At 36.4% G+C, this 20325-nt stretch overlaps 1 protein-coding gene and 1 long non-coding RNA gene across 3 annotated transcripts in view; one reads left to right on the forward strand and one right to left on the reverse strand.

The window, feature by feature from the left end:
- Positions 1-20325, forward strand: part of LOC141440887 (uncharacterized) — a 198576-nt gene that overhangs the window by 135566 nt on the left and 42685 nt on the right. The gene's annotated exons all lie outside the window — the stretch shown is intronic.
- On the reverse strand, positions 12843-18405 carry LOC141440741 (uncharacterized). 2 transcript variants are annotated; one of them, XM_074105286.1, is made up of 5 exons: positions 18306-18405; positions 17315-17513; positions 15934-16015; positions 15682-15794; positions 14401-14489 (listed from the first exon to the last, which is right to left on the reverse strand). In XM_074105286.1, the coding sequence occupies exons 2-4, from the start codon at positions 17505-17507 to the stop codon at positions 15704-15706; spliced, it is 366 nt and encodes a 121-aa protein (XP_073961387.1). In that variant the 5' UTR covers positions 17508-17513; positions 18306-18405; the 3' UTR covers positions 14401-14489; positions 15682-15703. The 2 variants fall into 2 exon arrangements, 1 of the variants encoding a protein (XP_073961387.1); XR_012452739.1 differs by lacking the exons at positions 15934-16015; positions 17315-17513; positions 18306-18405 and adding exons at positions 12843-13329; positions 13701-13985 and having other exon boundaries at positions 14346-14489; positions 15682-15788.

Consider the following 20325-nt stretch of genomic DNA (forward strand, 5'->3'; position numbering starts at 1 on the left):
TTGTGTTCGTTATTGTCAGAAGGTTTTTATGGAAGAAAACTTAGAAAAAATACAACGGGGGCGAAGCCGCGGGCAACAGCTAGTTTAAAATAAAACCTGATTAAATGATGACGTGGATGCAAGCCGTTTCCAACCGAAGTATGACCAATAAGGCCTCCCCCATAGACCTAATAGCTTCGGTTGGAAGCGGCCTGCAGTGCCCTTAGGCACTTGTCCCACGGCCGACGATGAGCGAGAAGCGAGTAGAGTGAGTAACTAGAAACGAGTGGGCGAGCAGCGAGAAGCGAGTGTAGTTTTGTCGCTCGGCTGTAAACGAGTGTTGGCGTGCGACGGGCGATTACTCGCTCCATCGACTCGCTCGTGCGGGCGGCCGCCAACGACATCGCTGAGCGAGTATCTATAGCTCAGCGAGTTTTATAGCTCTTGTCGCTGCAACAAAAGATGTAAGAGCGAGTTCTCGCCGACAGTGTAAAGTACTATTCAATAGAATCTGTCAATTTTCTACATATTTAAGACACCCTATCGTGGGCACACTTGATTATATAGTCCTTTGTTGCAATATCATTAAAGGAATCAAAAAGATAATAGTCACATCACAAAGCCTTAGGCAGCCCGGTGTTTGTATTAGTTGGCCGGTAATGTCTACAGGATTGTCAGATTCTATTGAATTGGAGTTTAAACAGCCAGCGATCAACTATTAATATATGTGTCTCTTTTACTCACACAGGATCTTATATCTTTTGTTTCGTTTCTTGAGCGAGAAAATTAGTCGATAGCCAATCGTTTCCTCGCTGGCGGTGAGACAAGTGCCTTAGTGTAAGTTTTCGGTTAGAAAATACGTCTCGTTCGCTTTCGCGTTAAAATCTCAATTTGTATGGAAACACGAACAGCGCCTCTAGCGGAACGCTTGCGATGTTCGTGTTTCCATACAAATTGAGATTTTACGCGAACGCGATCGAGACATATTTTCTAACCGAAAACTTACACTAGGGGTACAGGAACCTGCAGCTTTAACCAGTGTATATTGTGTAACATTTCATACACTCGCGTCACAATCAAATGACACTTTTCGCATACAAAAACTGTCATTTGATTGTGATCGCGAGTGTCAGAAACCTTACGCAATAGACCCCTATGTCATCCGTCCGGTGGTGATCGTCCTACGCTGCGCTTGACGAACCGCGGTCTCCATTCGAGAAATTTTCGTTCCCAACGACCACTGTTCTCCGTACTACAGGGCCTGCCGAATGTCACTTCAACGTTCACTTGGTTTGGATTACCTACTTCTTACTTCCATGCAAAAACTTCCCATTTTACTTCGCAGTGGTATGCAATGTCGTCGACCCAATAAACGTTAGATAATAACATGATCGTAAATCAACGCCAATGCCCCGATAAGGTCCAAAGCGTAACACGTCATTAATCATGCCCTAAATAGCCCTTAAGCGCCCACATATTTCAAAAGACTGCGAAATACCTCTTAAAACTTTCGTAAACATTGTTCGCATTTTTCAATGGCGGATTCTTAGCATGAGGTCGACAAAGGTTGGTCTGTTGAAAGGTATCGCTGCGTTACGAGCTAGTTTTCTAAGCTTCGATTCAAATAGGTACATTTTAATTAGTAAGACAAAAATACCGCGTAATTAAGCCAGCGCACGATTTTTTTAAATCACCTTTGCTCCCTATAAATCTCCGGTTAATTTTATTAAGTACATCTTTACATCTGTACCTTTTTACAACTTGGATAGTATTTTTACTCTTAGGTACATACATAAATAGATATATTGCAGTATAGCTTCTTCTAGTAGGTACAGTCACCAGCACCAATATCTGACATAACAAGCGTGCATAAATATCTGATACGACTCTATTTCTAGGGCCGGAAGGAAATGTCAGATATTATTGCACGCTCAACTGTGGCAGATATTAATGCTGGTGACTGTACGTTCTACCACAGCTCAAGCTGATCCTTTGAGCGAGTTGATATGACAACTGGTTTAATGTGGTTCAAAATGGTTCACTATTCACTATAATTTAATACCCGACGTAGCGAAAACAGTCAACATTCCAACAGTTTCCTTCAAAGTATCGATATCAAACCAGCCTTATTCACACGGATCCCACATAAATCAAATGTAAACAAGACATTAGCGCTAAAAGTCGTAAATGTTACGGACAAAAACTATTGTAACTGTGTTGAGCTGCCGAAACGATGAATGGCGGTAAAGTTGCGGCAGCGCGAAGGACGGTTTGTACTCAGACATCATCATCATTATCATCATCATATTATCATATCAGCCGTATAGCCTCCTCCACATGCCCTACTACCTACCTACTCAGCCTATGAAGAGCCCTGAAATGTCGTACCACAGGTGAATTTTATCAATAACTTTAATATCTTATCTTTTGAAATCTCTTAATGTTTTTATTAGCGAGGCAGCTCGGGGTCGGTAAAAGGGATCAGAGTTGTTTATCCACCCGCTTGAGTCTAACAGGGCTAACAATTTTTGCTATTTAGGACTTCAAGTGCCGGCCAAGCACCAGCAGATGTTCTTGCACTCCGACTTCTGGCCGGAGGGTGTGGTGTCCGTCGCTTTAGGGAAGCAGGATGATAATCCCTAAATAACTTTTTTTTATTAATATTCCTGATGATTCGAGATACATATTTATTATATCTGTGTTTATTTTCAAATTGAAAATTTTACAGCGCATTGGTATCAACTGTTTCTATGCTGTAAATTTTCATTGATACATAGATAAACAAATAAATTATTAGAACTTGTGCTGAACGACACTCGCAGTAGAATACTTCTCCATTTTATTTATTTCTTCATTTTTATTTTACCTATTAGTAGCGTGAAGTGAATGTTTGCATTATGCAATGCAAAGAACGCGAGAAGCGTGAGCTAGGTGTACATATTTCTGATGCAACACCCCCTAATAACTGTAACCTTTACCATTCTCATAGCTGATGTCACATAAAAAGTGTAGGCAATCTGCTGGGTATCGAGTTGTTAAGGCGCCACACCACTGGTCTGATTTCTGTGGCCTTTGCACGAAAGATGGTAAAGACATTGGAGTATACCTCGGGGCAGATATATGTCTACCTACCCTTAAACGCCTCTGTTAATTTCAAAGATTTTAATCGCAAAAAGTAGATCAAAATTTATAAGTCATAGTAATGCCATCTGCCGGCAAGTGCCACAACTACTGGATCTACTCCGTCCTATACACACAGAGAGCGCCCCGCAGCGTTTTTTACAATCCAATGAGCCGTACTGCACTGTTTTGACAAAAAGCGACGACATGCCGCTTTAAGTGGATTACGCCTTCACAGAAGAGATTTCACGTCACATTTATCCCGCATTGTCTAATATACGACAATACCTTGTTATGTAGGTGTTGTTCGCAATGAATACCTTAAACTTTTTATTTATTGAAAAAAAAACTTGAAACTTGGACATCTGTCTGTGCTTTGTGGATCCGCGGGATCAATAAAAAGAGCCAACATTTTGTGTAAATGCCAAATCTTTGAACGCTTTTGTTGCAATAATCTTGACAACATTGTAGGGTTAATCCACAGTACTACGGCAGTGCGTCAGTATTCTCGAATCGAAAAGTTCTCGAATGGAGACCGTGGATCAACAAGCGCAGCTTAGGACGTCCACTGTCGAGATGGACGGACTACCTGGCCCTATTTAATAAAAGGGTTCTCTGCCTTTTCCCAACTCACGTTTCCCAAATGTTTCATTTGCCAAACTGTTTTCAGGATTTTCTCTAAAACTATATTTTTTTCGGGGAACCATATCGGTTCGCATACTTATCAAAAGTCCGAATGTAATGTTTGTCCGAATGATCGTTTATCATAACTCTTTTTTTCTCTGAATCCAATAATTATTCAGACTTTTTATAAAACAAACCTAACCTAACCTATAGTATTCTATAGGATGACCGTTTAAAAAAATCTGACAAACGATGATTCGGACTAAAATGACGGTATGACTTATAATAATAATAATATCTTTATTGAATGATTATGGTACATACATGTTGGTGAAGTTGTTATAAGTTTGATAGTAAGTCGCACATAATCTGCCCCATTGGAGCCTACAATAGCAGACACAGAATGAATACATGCATTAATTTCAATGTCAAATAAATTAACAATTGATTGGTCATGTTACTTACATTAGGGTAATGATTAGTTACAACTCACAATATTGTCATCAAAACAAGTACTTTTTTTAATGTTGTTTTAAATTTAGCTCCGGATATCACTTTTATATGTTGGGGTAGGTGGTTGAAAATTTTTATGCTATTATAATACATTCCTTACTTACGAAGAGTATGCGAACTTTGGCGCTCCCTTTTTTCGGAACTTTCATAAAACAGACCTAACCTAACCTTCTGTGTTCTATAAAAGCATAGGAAAATACAATGAGAAAAATTTTGGGTTTCGGAGAAAATTGAAAAGTTGGGAAAGGAAACAGTTGGCAAATGAATTATTTGGCAAACAATAGTTCTGCGAAAAGGCAGAACCCGAATAAAAGTTACAAGTGCAACACACTAACACATAATTGTCACTTTTTTAACCGACAAAAAAACGGAGGAGGTTCTCAAGTCGACACGTATACATATAATTTTTTTATGTATGACCACGCATTACTTTTTACAGAGTAGTCCGATTTTGATAATTCTTTTTTATTGGAAAGTGTATACCCCGAGGGTGGTCCCATTCAAACTTGGAAAATATATAGAAAAACAGGGGATGATTGATTGTTCAGTGACTGATTGTACATAATGTTATGACCAGACCAGGCATAACTTCTTAAAGAGAAGTCCGATTTTAATATATATTTTTTATTGGATAGGGTATACCTTGAAGTTGGTATTATATAAATTTGGAAACTAAAGAGCTTCTTCAGAGCAACAGTCTTTCTTGGAACTCCAACTATCTCCACACCGAATTTCTTTTAAATCGGTTCAGCGGTTGAAGCGTGAAAAGGTAACAAATAGACAGAGTTACTTGACTTTTATAATATTAGTAGGGATTATTAAATTTAGATCGTTAAAGTCGGGGGTTCCCAATTAATGCGGTGGAAGCAACTGGAGGTATAGGGGAAGACTATGACCATCAGTCAATGAACAATTGAACATCCTACGGGTGATTCGATGATGATGATTATTAAACGTTATTTGAATCATCTCTTATCATCAAACAAACTGGGTGATAGAAACCGGCCAGTGGCTAAATTCTTTATCAATTTTTGAACATGACTTTATTCTGGCACTTCGAAGTCGAATACCTATTGCTTCCCCGAAATTCCCCCGGCAGAGATACATGCTCATAAGGTATGTAACTATCATCGTCGACCATTTGATATTTTTGTGGAGATACCAGGATTTACTAATTCTCATTACTTCGAACAGCAAAGCAGCAATGTTCCATATGACGCGACACACTAAGAATGCCAGCATTGCTTAAAAATGGAGTAGTATTTACATACGATGATACGATTCAACGATGATTTCCACACTTTTTCTTTATAATAATAAATAATTCATGACCCAATGATTCCTTAAAAAATATCACTGAACTAACATATCAATTCACACTGGTCTCTACCTCCCAAAATAATCGAATTCGCAGCCACATTGTCTGCCAAGGAGTCTTAAGCACGTGCAAAACAAAGTTGACTCTATAAATCAAGTATTATTATAAAAGGGCATGTTCGAGTGGCCGTATTGTCGCTTTATGGATGTTATGCCATTCATTACAGGCCATTAAACGTATTATAAAGCGTGCAATATCCCACATAGACCCCTCGGTCTCCGTTATACTGGCGTATTTTGTTCTACAAACGCTTTAGTTAATGCAAACTCAGAGGTCGTGAAACGTTGGTCACGTTACCTCAGATAGCTTTGTTTGGGCGCGATGCGACAAGCCATTCATATAGATAATAAATGGCGAATGTTGATAGAAAACAGCCGGTGTACAAAGCGGTCTGATGCTGCCGAAACGCCTCTGTTACTTGGGTTTGATAAGAATTTATGTGTGAAATGAAGGAATGTGGAGAATTGTACGGGGGCGTGAACTATACTATCGTTGTTGTAATTCAGTTGAATGTACAAGTAAAATAAAAAACAAGGAGCCGAAGAAATGAAAGACTAACATAGCTCTATTCTGTAAGTATAATATAATAGAATACAATATTTATTTGTTATACAGAACCGGAAAGTGCATGCAACTATTTTAAAAGCTAAGCAAACGAAGGGCTAGAAATCTGGATACTGAACGAAAGTAACAATGGCACATTATTTTTCTCGCTGTTCTATAGTGAAGCTGTGTGTGTTGCTTAGCAGTAACTTTATATAGCGTCTTTTAACTGTCTTACCTTCGATCAGTATCAAGATTCTTAGCCCTTCGTTAGCTTAGCTTTTAAAATAATTGCACGCACTAACGCCAAACTAAGTAAAACTAACCACGTACCTATCTAAAATCATTTTGCAACATTTTGTTTTTTTTTATGTTTTATAATTTAGCGAATGAAATTACATGAGGTGATTGTCAAATTCTATAAAAAATAGTTTCCCCGTGTATAATAATAAACAAAATAGTAACCAGAGGAGAAGATCGAATCAAATATTAGAAAATTAACCTTTGGATGAAGCCACGAACCCGCGAACAAGCCTATGTAATAAATAACAAAAATAAGACGTTACCTTTTTCCCGCAATCCCACTCCGCGAACATCTGCCGCCATTCACAACCAAAGATTAATAGTTCACGACCGTTTTATACATTTCATTCTAAAAGAAACGCAAAGGATTTTATGGTGTGGAAATAACAATTTGCACTTTTGGTAACAATTCTTGCTTTGTGCCAACAGAGGGCGTGACCGCATTGGTATGGCTATAATGTTCTAGAATTCGAAAATGTTGTGAATCCCTGTTTCCAAATATTTACTTACAATGCGCTTCTTTGGGCGTGGGCGGAGATTTTCTATTGAATTTATGGCTTTATACTTTGTAAAATTTATGGAATTTGTAATATTTTTAGTCAATCGGTAGAAAATCGATAAAATGGTAAGTCGAGAATCATTGTACTCGGTGAAACGATTTCTTCGCAACGAAAATCAGCTAGTCGTTTGTAGTCGCAGATGAGTTGCTACGCACTTAGTACTCACAATATACGTAGTTATGTGTATTGTGCTAACGTTTCGCAACTCAGTTACTATGCGCAACAACTCATCTGGGAATTAATCAATATGCGAGTCGTTACTCGGTAAAACGTTTACTGCGAAATAAAAATCACTCAACAAAAACTAAACTCAAAATCATCCTCTACCACCCAAAGTTGACTGGTCCCTCCAGGGATAAGTTCGCGTTTGTACTTTGAAAGAAAAGGAAAAAGAAAGAAAATACATTTATTCGCAACACAAGACACTACAATAGTATTAAGTAAGTACAAATAGACAAAACGTAGGAAAGTACTTGCAGTTTTTTGTAACCTTTTTGTACAATTAAGAGTATAAACAAATAAACAAACAAACAAAATCTACCCACTATCTTAATCATTTATAGACGAAACATTAAGTAGCTATCCGCTAAGTCAATTTAAATTCCTGTGTCAAATTTTTTGAGTTATGTAGGTATCGTGCTTTTATTACCGCTGTATCTAACATTCGATTTTCTTACTACAGACACAATTTACAAGTTCAGATTGAAAAAACAAGTTATAAAAATAAATTTCATATAAAAAAACCGGCCAAGTGCAAGTCAGGTTCCGTACCATAATCTAGACATTATCAAAAAAGGCAAAAAAAAAAGTTTGTTGTATGGGGACCCCCCTTAAATATTTATTTTATTTTAATTTAATTATTTATTTTTAAAGTGATTATACAACTAAATACTCTGTGAATATTTCAAGCGTCTACCTATTGCCGTTATTAATATCGAGCAAAAAACGGCAGAAAAAATCGCCTTTGTTGTATGGGAGCCCCCCTTAAATATTTATTTTATTCTGTTTTTAGTATTTTTTGTTATAGCGGCCACAGTAATATATAATCTGTGAAAATTTCAAGTGCCTAGCTATTACAGCTCAAGAGATAAAGACCTGTAACAGACAGACGGACAGACAGACAGCGGAGTCTCAGTAATAGGGTTCCGTTGGCACCCTTTGGGTACGGAACCCTAAAAAGTACCTACCTATATAAAAAAAATGTCGTAGAAAAGATTCATACTGACACTCATAATGAGCTCAATTTCTCGTTAGAACTTAACATAAATCTAACCAAAGTGAATCAAACTCCGAACTTTCCCAGTCTAGTTCTCCAGTTCGGAGTCCGAACCCGAAACTTTGAGAAAGCTGCATCCGAACGCCATCTATATCAAACAGCAACCATAGGCGTTAAACCTCAAAAAGTGCTGCCATCTATGATACAACACTGGTACTTGAACGTGTCGTAACTAAGCAACAGACAAAACTGTGCGGTTGACATTTTAGTTCAGTAATTCGTCAAGAGATGGCGCCATTATATTATGTATTGTTAGGTCAGTTACTAACAGGTGCTGATGTTATTTTTTGTGAATTGGGTGATCAAATTGCGTCACTTGAAATGTCGTTTGAAAGTAGTAAAATCTATTTTATACTAGCCGTTACCTGCGATTCCGTCTGCGATTTGCACGCTTGCATGCAGACCTTCCTGTACTGTATTCTGGCAAATAAATACTTTTGACTTTTTTGACTTTTTGGCCTAGAATTCGTCTATCGCTATCCCGCGGGAACTATCCAATTTTTCGGGATAAAACTGTCCTTTGTCCTTTTATGGGACTCAAACTATCAGTAAAAGTTTGTACTTACCTACCGAATATCCATCTAAATCGGTTCAATGGTTTAGACGTGATGAAATAACAGACAGACTTACAAACTTTCGCATTTTTAATATTAGGTAGTGGGATTAGTCGGATATTAGTGAGATTGGTGCAAAACTACTTCTCAAATTAATTGTGTGACTAGTTGAGAAGATCCCGTTTGGCTTGACCGTAAAATTTGAGGTTGGGATTGTTAGTAATTTTAATGGTTTAGATACTAAGGTTTTGATATTAAAAATAGAAATTCTTCTGAGTGTATTGTTAATATGTTGGGAAGACAGATTCTTTGCGTTTCATGCAGCAGAAAGTGCATGACAATAGGTACTACTACTACTCATACTGTAATCTGTAATTTACTTAATCACGAACAGTAATATAACAGCATACTTACCTACATAACAAGATTTTGGAAAAGTCTATATTGTCTATTCCCCATTACAGCAGGGCTACTACGAAACTCGAAACTCGAAGTTCGTATCCTACCGTCCCTCTCGCTCTCGTATTAAATGGTATAAGTGTCAGAGGGACCGCACGACACGAACTTCGAGTTTCGAGTTTCGTAGTAGCTCTGCAGCACTGTATCGTAATGTTACTAAAACGATACTGCAGGGCTATTACTAAATTCGAAACTCGAAGTTCGTGTCGTTCGCTTACTTTTTTTTTCTTAATTCGTACGTTCGGAGTTTAGCCACTTTGGCCTCTATGTTAAATCAATTGCCAATTTTTTATTTTATTTTGCAGATAAATATTAAGATTGGTCACGACTTTAGCCTGAGGAAAACAACACAACTCACAAGTTTCCGAGCAACTGATAAGGAAATAAATAACTTCCCGCGTGAGGTCTAGGCGTAGACTGTGCCATTTCCAAAGAAGCAATGTGCTTTATTGATTGGTTTCCCCACTAAAACTACTGTAGGTACTAATTGTACAATACTTAATACAGGTGCTGTCCTGCTGGCAATCGCCGAGGCACTAACTTTAAATCTTTAGCCAATCGCCTTCGCCTCAGCTCCAACAGCATCCTGTGCCCTTAGTGTAAGTTTTCGGTTACAAAATACGTCTCGATCGCGTTCGCGTTAAAATCTCAATTTGTATGCCAACACGAACAGCGCCTCTAGCGGAACGTTTGCGATGTTAGTGTTTCCATACAATTTGAGATTTTAACGCGAACGCGATCGAGACGTATTTTGTACCGAAAACTTACACTAAGGGCACTGAGGGTGCTGGCGCAGCGTAGTGTTGCCGATCGATAGTTCACTATCGATAGTGTTTCGACAGTCTATCGTTAGTTTATGTATTTACTCGTAAATATGTATTTATCTATATACATAAGTATGTTTATCCGTTGCCTGGTATTCATAGTACAAGCTTTGCTTAGTTTGGGACTAGTGCAATTGATGACAATATTTGTATTTATATTTATTTATTTATCTGGGAAACACTCGATCCAAGGGCGAACTTACCTGCTCGAAAAACTCTTAATCATTTTTGAATGATTTATAAGGACTCCAACCAATTGAACCAAATCAAGCATTATGAAACCGAGAACCTAGACAGTTCTGATTCCAATTCAAATTTTCTAACACGGACCAGTTTTTCGAAGCATACCTATTAGTTTATTAAAACCTATTAATGTTTTGTTCCATTAATCCCCGACGCAAACAGAGGGGTGTTATAAGTTTGACCGCTATATGTGTCTATCTGTCTGTGGCACCGTAGCTGTTAAACGGGTGGACCGATTTGGATGCGGTTTTAACGATGGTTCTTAGACTTTTTTCATCAAAACCTGTCCAGCCGTTTTTGAGATATTGAACGTTGAAGCGACAAAGTTGGGGGTTTTCCAATCTTTTGTTGGTTATTATTTTCTCATTATTTTATACTTGACCACCACAAACAAACTCGTTGGCTTTACGGCCTCGCAATGTAATGCAACCAACTTGCACGATTTTTCTTGCAAGTCTAAACTCGGCTTAAGGATAAATCAAATTTTAAAATCACCAATAACAGGTGGTATACTCGTTGTGAATTATGAATTTGTGAGTACAAGTTCCGATAATTTGTAATTCGGGTATATACCTACTCGTACTCGTAATGATGCAGAAAACATTACCATACTAATTACAATGATTTAGTACTTAGTTTTGGTACCCTTTTGTTTGTTAATGACCTGATAAGTCTCAACAATACTTCCTATTTCAAATATTGTATCCTGTACCTATTAAACTAATAAACTGGATACGGTATTTGACTATTTTGTATATGTTCTATAAATTAAAACTACACAATGCCTGTTATCGAATACAAAAACATTTTTTAAGCTACCTTTACAAATAACAAAGTTATAAAGGTTTGAAATTCAAGATTAGACAGAGAAAGACATACTGGCATGTGACGTCACACGCCAGTATCGCCATACTTGTTGCATAGAGAAAAGCGTTTGAGAAAGAGACAGGTATATAGATTTTCCAAAAATCACTATAAATCCAATTTTCAACCGATTTAAATTTTCTCTTCGCTAAACACTATCTGTTTATCTATATTTTCATAATAACATTAAGATATGGCAAAAGCAGGAGTTGTCAAATACCGTATTTGTTTAAATACAAAAAAAAACAGAACTCAAAAAAATGTAATACCTACGTAAATTAATAACAACCGAGCCAAAGAAAAAATAGTTTAGATTGAGGTTTAAAAAAGAAAAATAACAAACAAACACTTACGATAATGATACTTCCTTAAACTGATAAGACTAAACGTAAACATTTAGTAAAAATATTACCAGTAAACACAAAATATTAGGATAAGAAAACACAAAGAGGGTAAGTATGATTGACGGACTATATTTTGTCAGACTAGTATTTTTAATTACCATGCGATAATTACTTTTTCTAGCCTTAGATATACCCTTTCAGTTACAAGATTAACTTTTTAACCGATTTCGAAAAAGGAGGAGATTTTATGTTCGGCTGTATGTTTTTTTTTATGTATGTTCACCGATTACCTACTCCGCAAATTGTTGACCGATTTTGAAAATTATTTTTTTATTTGAAAGAATACAGTCAAAGGTGGTCCCATTGGCACCAAGGCAAGAAGAAATAAATTTTATAGGAACACCTATAGCAATTTTAGCATTTTTAGCATCAAGTTAGTACATTCAAAAAATATCACTTGGTGATCTGGACCTGATGAAGAAAAGCATAGGTGCCCAACGTTACGGAACTCGTCAAAGTTTAGTAATGCTCGCGCGTCTATAAATACAAAGGCGGCAAAATTTTCTTCTTCTTTGAAGTCGGTACCTCAGCACGATCCAGCAGGAGTGATTGAAGCCCAATATTATGTATAGTAGGTACCTATATAGGTAAGGTAGACGACTAAAGTTCCAATCCTATACTGGCCCGTGCTGAGGCACCGACTTGAAGCTAGTACCTACCTGGAAAATTATTTTCAAGGTTTTTGTAGTCGGTTCAATTTTTTAACATTTAAAGAAATGCCAACGCAATTTAAGGTTTTAGATTGAAAGTAAATTAACTTTTCACCTCAGCACCTCAAACAGGCAGGTTTTGCTATGAGAAAGCAGTGAGCAAAATCGCATTTATTTTTATTTTTATATCCTATTATCTAATCAAGTAATTTTCCCATAGCAACACAGTTGCATTCTCTATCAAATTGTATCGGCTTGTGTGAACTTGTGTAAGGTGACCCAGGGCTATAGTAGCTGGGGGGATATTGTATCTGAGCCGTCTGATGGCGCCCTCACGACGCCATGTTCTTCTCGGCCATTTTAAGTTGTGTTCGCCAGAAGATGTCTTCACACAACACACATGAACATGAGGACGTCATCAGACGGCTCAGATACAATATCCCCCCAACTACAATAGCCCGGGGTCACCTTAATTGTAACTATTGTGTGGACATAAAATGAAAGGAATAATTTAGACTTAAATATTTTAATTAATATTTCTAAATATGAATACAATTTTTTTATTAATATGTCACTTAATGAAATAAAACGAGGCAATAGAACACAGCAACAACAGTAAAATAAATTTAAGTTGTAAGTTACAATCAAAACTTAGTCAAAAAATTACCTAAAATAAATTTAAACTACAGATGGAACGAAAATTTGGACGGAATTTAAAACGAAAAACTATCCCCTTGAAATGAAACAATCCCTGAATGTATGTCTTCAATGAATACTAAAATAATCTCTTGCACGATATCATTAACTATACCTCAACAAGTTCATATCTGACATTTGGTAGAACCCTGTTACAGTCAGCATTTGCCGCACATCAAAAAAACCTTGATAAAGGCAACAGAGGCTCCCCGCGATAGGATTCTACAGACTGTGATGTGTGTATGGACTTGTTAAGGTATATCAATGGATTTAGGTTCCAGCGGGCAAGTGCGAGGACGTCGGCGATGGCTTCACAGCACGGAACCGGTCGCCAGGACGCTGAAAAAAAAATAGTTTTTGTATTGGAAAAGTATATACACTCATTTATATAATCTCGTCAAGCTCATTTGATTTTACTACTGTTTCTATAAGCTTTTATTTAGTTACACCTGTCGTGATGCCGGTGTCTGTCGGCTTTCAAATTATGCTGCGAGTTTTTTTTTTAGGTACTCCTATCTAGTTTCTATTGAGTTCAGATTGACTTAGTAAATGTAGAAATAGAAAGAAAAATGTAGATAATGTGGTTGGATAACAATGCTAGAATAGTTAACAAAATTTATCTACAATCAGCGGATAGGCCCTTTTTTGGGAAACTTCAACTTACAAACAAACGTTGCAAGTTAAATAAAAGCTTAATGATAAATACCAACCTTTTCGGAAAAAACGTGTCGAGAATATAGCGCGTCCCGATGTAGTCGTTTCATTTTATCCTGATGTAATTTTCCAAAGTCTGCTAAAGTTGATCCATATAAATTACAGTTCCATCATGTAACTAATAGCTAAGCATTTTATTCCCTCTTCATTCACGTACGTTCGCTATTATCTATTGCATTTTTGTTTTCTGGACCTTGCGGTTTTTGCGCTTCTTGCGCTTTTGCAGCCCCGCGTTTCGGGCCATCTTCGCCTCGTCGGCGCATTTCGTCGTCATGACCAGCCTGTAATAGAAGCAACACCTGCTTAGTACCCAGTCATAGTCGACTGACAATGTACAATTTTGACAAAGTAAGTATCATTGTAACCAACATTCATTTTTAAGTGTATAAACTATGATTGTTTTTTTGGAGCCTTTTTGTAATTTTAATTTCAACTCCAAATTTGTTACTTTTACGGATATCCCGTGAAAACCACATCGAAAATACAAACTGAGACATAATTGACTGACTGAGACTGAGTCTATAATAATCGTTCCAGATTAAATTCATTCCAAACGACGATCATACATAAAGTCCATACTGTTTTTTTTTGTTAGGTACTTACTTAAATTTAGGGATCTAAAATAGTTCACTACAACTCACCTTACCATATCCGGTGTAACTTTGTATATGTCTATGATTTCATCCTCGATATCTTTTAATATCTCGGGATTTAATTGAGACTTAGCTGGCATGTCTGGAAACGCAGGCGATGGCCTGCCGGTAACCGAGCTGGTCGCTAGAACGCTGTAAAGAAAGATTCGTTTTTTTATGGTATGGGCAGAGTTGCACTAACAAAATTTACCTTTAGTACACTAATTATAGGCCTTGACATTTTTTGCAGATGATCTAAGTAGCATCGCGAGGACGCCACTTGTGCTCGTGACTAAATAGGCCGATTCGGGACAGGATCCCCGGCCGCACACGCGACAAGTGTACTCCCCCCCAGGTGGTCGGGGGTTGATTAGGTAGGTATTTAATACCTTAGACTGCTATTTACTCTTTCTTAAATTACTTATAATTGTCAAGCGGAGCTAGTCGTTATAGCTTTCAATGTTGATTTAAATATACTAACGTCCTGGTTTTTTCAAAGTTTTCAAACCAGTACGGTTTGGCTTTGAGAGGGGGAGGGAACGCTCGATTGTAATGAAAATTTACACTTTAAAGTTGAATATTTCTCTAACACATCAAAGAATCTAAAAATCATCCTGAAAACCCCGCAATTATTTTAAAATATCTATCCAAAGATGCCTTCACCACACTATAGATAGGAATAGACGAGAAAAAAATCACCCCCAGTTTTCGTCTGTGCGAGGTAACCTAAAAAAATATTTAAGAATTTTTATTTTTTTTCGGTATAGGTAGTTGCTACATATATCCGTGCAAAATTACAGCTTTCTAGTACTGATAGTCTCTAAGCAAAGCCGCAAACAGACAACCAGACTGTTAGAAAGAAACGACGAAATGAAAAAGAGTCCGTTATTAAAAATTTGGATACGGAACCCTAAGAATGGTTTAAGCGATTGACAATAGAACAAAATAGTAGAAAGCGATTAAAAAAACATTAAAACCGTTAACGTTATATTATTTACGTCTTGTGAAAGTATGTACATTTATTTTTATTACCGACTTTTTGCTGAGTGTATTTTTGTTAGCTAGAATTTGTCATCTAAACTAGATATCCGTAACTAGATTCAAGTATTATAATTATAACCGTAAGGAATTCAGTCTCGCAGAGACAATCCTGGCTGAACACGAAATATTTGACCACAAGCCTACCTAATGTCATCGAACGAAGTATAATCTAAGTATGTTAAAAAGTATTCGTAAAATGATTTCAGGATTTTGAAACCAGACCATACCTATCCCAAAAAAAGTCACTTAGGTAAATACTGTATAAAAACGTGGTGAATTAAATAAAGCTTTTAAAAATGCTAACCTCTTCGCAAATAGGGCGTCCATTAAGGAGCGCGTTGCGAATCTATAGTTCTGATCTCGCAACGCGTCCAATTTATCTTCAGGTACAAAGGTGTTTCCTGTACCAATTGGAACCTGCAACAAAAACAGACTAATTAATAACCAAACACAATTTCAACTGAGATACTACAGGAAAATTGATATTAAAATGAGTAGTAATAAATGACGAATTAAAAACAGGTAAAGTAATAGGTAATTAGGTAGGCATACTAACCCGTCTATTGTCCAGTTTTTAGACTTATTATTATTATTTAAATCGCGCAATCGTTCTTTCAGGACCAGCTGGAGGCGATTACCTGAAATAGGCATTTAGACAATTAGTAGTACATTGTTTGTGTTTAATGCTACATTAGTTACATGAACATGAAATTGAATACAACAAAAATGCGAAAAAAATTACGTCACCCCTCAAAATGACTGCACTTAATTATGAACTCTATTAGGGTTTAGTCGACCAAGAAAGTGCTTTACCAATTTTAATGACAGTTCTCACTTCAGATATAAAGCAATAAGGCTGACTGTCATATTGACTTGTGAGTGAAAAGGCTTTGACGTTTTTAGCGCTACAAAGGACCTTAAACAATACAAAATTAATGCAATATAAAAAATATTTTTTATTGCACACCATAAATCAGCAAAACCAATACCAACCAATAGTAAAAGAGTAAACCAATTTCTTGGTCGACCATGCCTGTCAAAAATAATAAAAGTTAGTGTACAAAACAGGTAATTCATAGTACACAATACACAATAAAGAAAAAAAAACAGGGCGCTAATTTCATTTTCATGTATTTCACGTTAGGTTTACTAGGTATCATTTGGCAAACAACGTTTGACAAACTGTTTATTTCACAACCACTTCATATCACAAACTGCTCATATCACAGATGATCATTTGATAAATATACTTTTAACAAAGTTGTCACTCCCAGCCCTCTTCTTCTGAGAGGAGGCCTGTGCCCAGCAGTGGGACGTATATAGGCTGGGATGATGATGATGAAAGTTGTCACTTTACATTACTTTACTTTTGCCAAACGTGGTTTTGCCAAATGACAAAAATAATAAATGAATAGTTTGCCAAATAATTATTTGTTATATGATGGTTTGTCAAATAAAGAATTTGTGAAATGATCAATTTGTGAACTGTAGTGTTATAAAACGATTTATTTGTAAAACAAAACTTTGCGAAACATTGTTTGTTAAATGAATATTTATTGAAACGTTTGTTGCCAAATGATTGGGCCTTCACGTCAAAAAATGGCAGTTAATGTCATTTTTCTGAAGCAAAACGGCTATAACTTAATTAGTAACCGAAATTAAAAATCCTCTTTCATTCATTTTCTATCCCATTCTTGTGCTCTATAGTGAAAATATAAAGAAACCTTATTTGTTGTGTTTGTTTTTACTATATGGAGGTAGACGAGATGCATGAACACACATTTGCTGCATTGGCGTAGTCATCAAAAGGTCACGGGTGTGCAAGGTAATTGTTAAAGTTCATTGATATTGATCTATGCAAAATAACGGCTGATTCAATAAATTGAGTTGAATGAGATTTCCTTTTAATTAGAACATGTCAAATATATAAGACTTACATGGCTTGGGCTTGCCCGACGGCCCCGCAGCCTGCTCCGTAACCTCCATGGGCTCGTCGTGTTTCAACTTTTTCGCCGGGGGCGCTTCAGCGCTCTCCGCACATTTATCGCTTGCCACGTTCAAGCTATATTTTAGGCACATGAGCGCCACCGCTGCCAAATAATCCTTCTCCGTCAGTTTATCCAAATACATCTTTTTCTATTTGAACAAAACAAAAAAATAATAATTTAGATTTAGTAAGTAGGCACGTAAGGCGTAAACCAAGATGAGATTTTTGGGTGGCGTATTTTCGGTCAGTAATTTCTGCTACATTCAGTTTAATGTTTATAAAAGTCCAGTTCATGCCACACGGCAACTAAAAATGGGTTGTATACAAATAGGACTTTTATATGAAACCGAAATTACGCGACTCACATCACAACTCGAAAAATTACGCTCGTCTGGCTTCACCCTAAAGGGGCGGTTTGTGAGTGTCACCAGTATGATTCTTATAAGGCTCGATGCACAGTTCTGTTTCAAACTTAAATTTGCATAGTTATGTGCCTACAGCTTCCAATATTGTTTTTAACTGTGTTTAAAGATGTTAACTTAGTTACACGTGCAGAACAAATAAAATACGAATGCTAGAAACATATTTTAGACAACACTTGAATCCTTACTAAAACTTATTATAAATGTGATATTGAGTTTGCTTGTTTGGTACGCTTTTACACTCAAAGTATACTAGCCGATCAAGATAAAACGGAGATTCATAGCTTGAAACTCTCGAAAAGACATATGACAGTTTTATACTGTAAAACTGTATAGTTTCCGCGGGCGCGTAGTAAACGCGTTTTTTGCAATTAAAGTCGCGGGCGCGGGCAAAAGCTAGGTTAAAATGAAGAAAATAAAAAGAGATACTAATTACCCTGGTGGTAAACCTCTAAATAATTTAGCCATGTCGGCCACTATGTTATATCAAATACGAAGTAATAATTTATATATACTTACAGATATAAGGATGGATCACGTAGTGTAGACTGAGAAACACAACCAAGTTGCTGAGTAATTGATAGAGAAAGAAGCTCTCGCTCGAGGTCTAGTCGTTGACTGTGCCATTTTGAAAAAAAACCGGCGGTTTTATACACGGTCCCCCACCCAAAAACACTGCACCTACTAATTAGACAATAGATTTGGGACCACCCGAGTGCCAATTTGTTACAAGGGCTTTATTACCTGCCAGAAAAGGTTTCAATTCTTTTTGAAAGATTTTCGAGGTTTGGTGAATTGGAAAATTCAAATGTTTCCTAGCATGTAGGAATGTGAGCAGAACCTGAAATACCTGACATATCTAACGAAGAACCAACGAAGCAGGGTTCTATCGAGTAAATTCGATTTGAATTTTTTTTTCTCTTAAATTTCATACCTAATTTATCGAATCAGGGCTTGCGGAGGTCCATATCAATGAATTTAAAACAATAACTGCTCACCCGCGATCTATTTGATAAGATAGCTGTCTATACAATAAAATGCGGGTGAGCAAAGTTACTGTTTAAGTTTTCTTAAATAAATTTTAATTTTCTTTCGTGTTTATGTGCTCTTCATACCTATCAGAATTGATGATAAAATTAAAATCATGTTAGATTTCAAGTTTGGGTTTTTAGCTATCTTTTTATTAAAATCAGTTCAATCATTTTTAAATATCAGTACATTGAACTGATAATGTCGGAAGTATTTGAACTGTTCTAAGTTAGTTAGGTTATTGCATGCAAGCATTGTTCTTTTGATATGGTACCTAACCTATAGCATTAATTCGATTTTCAGTCAAATGCTGTATTTTAGAGATGTCATCATTTCTGAAAGTTCCGCGAAGCGATACAAGCTACAAGCACGGCGTCAATAGTTACGTCATATTTTTTTTATAAAATCATATTGATTATTACCGAAATTACCACTTAAAGGTAATTATCGTTAATTATAGTGTATGCATCGATAATAAACTAATTAGATATTATATACTACTTTAATAATGATTTGTCCGTTTACTTATTGTTCGTTAATGGCCTGTACCACTACCATGAGTTTACAGTGACCGTTCTCGATAGCGACGGCGTAAATTGTTTGTAGAGGCGCTGTACAATTCTCCATAGAAATAGTTTACGCCATCGCTATCGAGTACGATCACTGTAAACTCATAGTACTTAGTTGTACTAATAATTTTAAACAGTGCTTGTTAAATAATGTTCTCGCTAAAAGAATCCCCGCACAATAGTCAACTGTGCATAATGAGAAAAAATGGAAAAAATATTAGAAGTACTTAAGTTAAATGAAATATTGATTGATTTTGGTGTTACTTTGCAGAGGTAAAATACTACATTACTTTGTTTCACAAGGTAGGTATTAATACGATGCGTGGCAGCTGCAAAAAAAACTGATAATTCTAATGAGAATTAAATAAGAGACAATAACAACGACATAACAACAAAAACGAAAACATCGATATTATTTTTAAAACTTAAAGGTAGGCCTGTAATGAGATTAATGTAAATAGTTTCAACACTTTCGTGTGCTTTTTTTCTTAGAATTATCAGATCAGGTAATTAGCTGAGAATAGAACACCTGCACTCCAACAGGTACCTCTTACAAATTGGAAGGACTTTAAAGTAGGAAGCTTTAGGGCGGCAGCCATTGTTTTACATGAAAAGATTATCGTTTTACAACTGTTTTGAAAGAAAGATTAACGTTTTCAAACAACAGCGTCCAGTTAATTTAGTTTTAAAATGTTTCGAATGTTTCGTCAACAACATTTAAGTAGTTAATAATATAAAGAGAATCATAAAAATAATTTAACAAAAATAAAACTGTCTGTTATACTCGAGAATAACGGAATCGTATTATGTCATTCATTTACATTTATGGACGACTTTTGTCAAATAGAAGAGTGAAACCAAGCAAGTTCGAAAATAATCACAGCCGCTTCCGATCACCTGCAATCCAAGGGACTTAAGAACCGTAAACCGTTACTTTAGAA

This window comes from Choristoneura fumiferana, chromosome 23 (genome assembly GCF_025370935.1).
Source record: "Choristoneura fumiferana chromosome 23, NRCan_CFum_1, whole genome shotgun sequence".
Lineage (NCBI taxonomy): Eukaryota > Metazoa > Arthropoda > Insecta > Lepidoptera > Tortricidae > Choristoneura > Choristoneura fumiferana.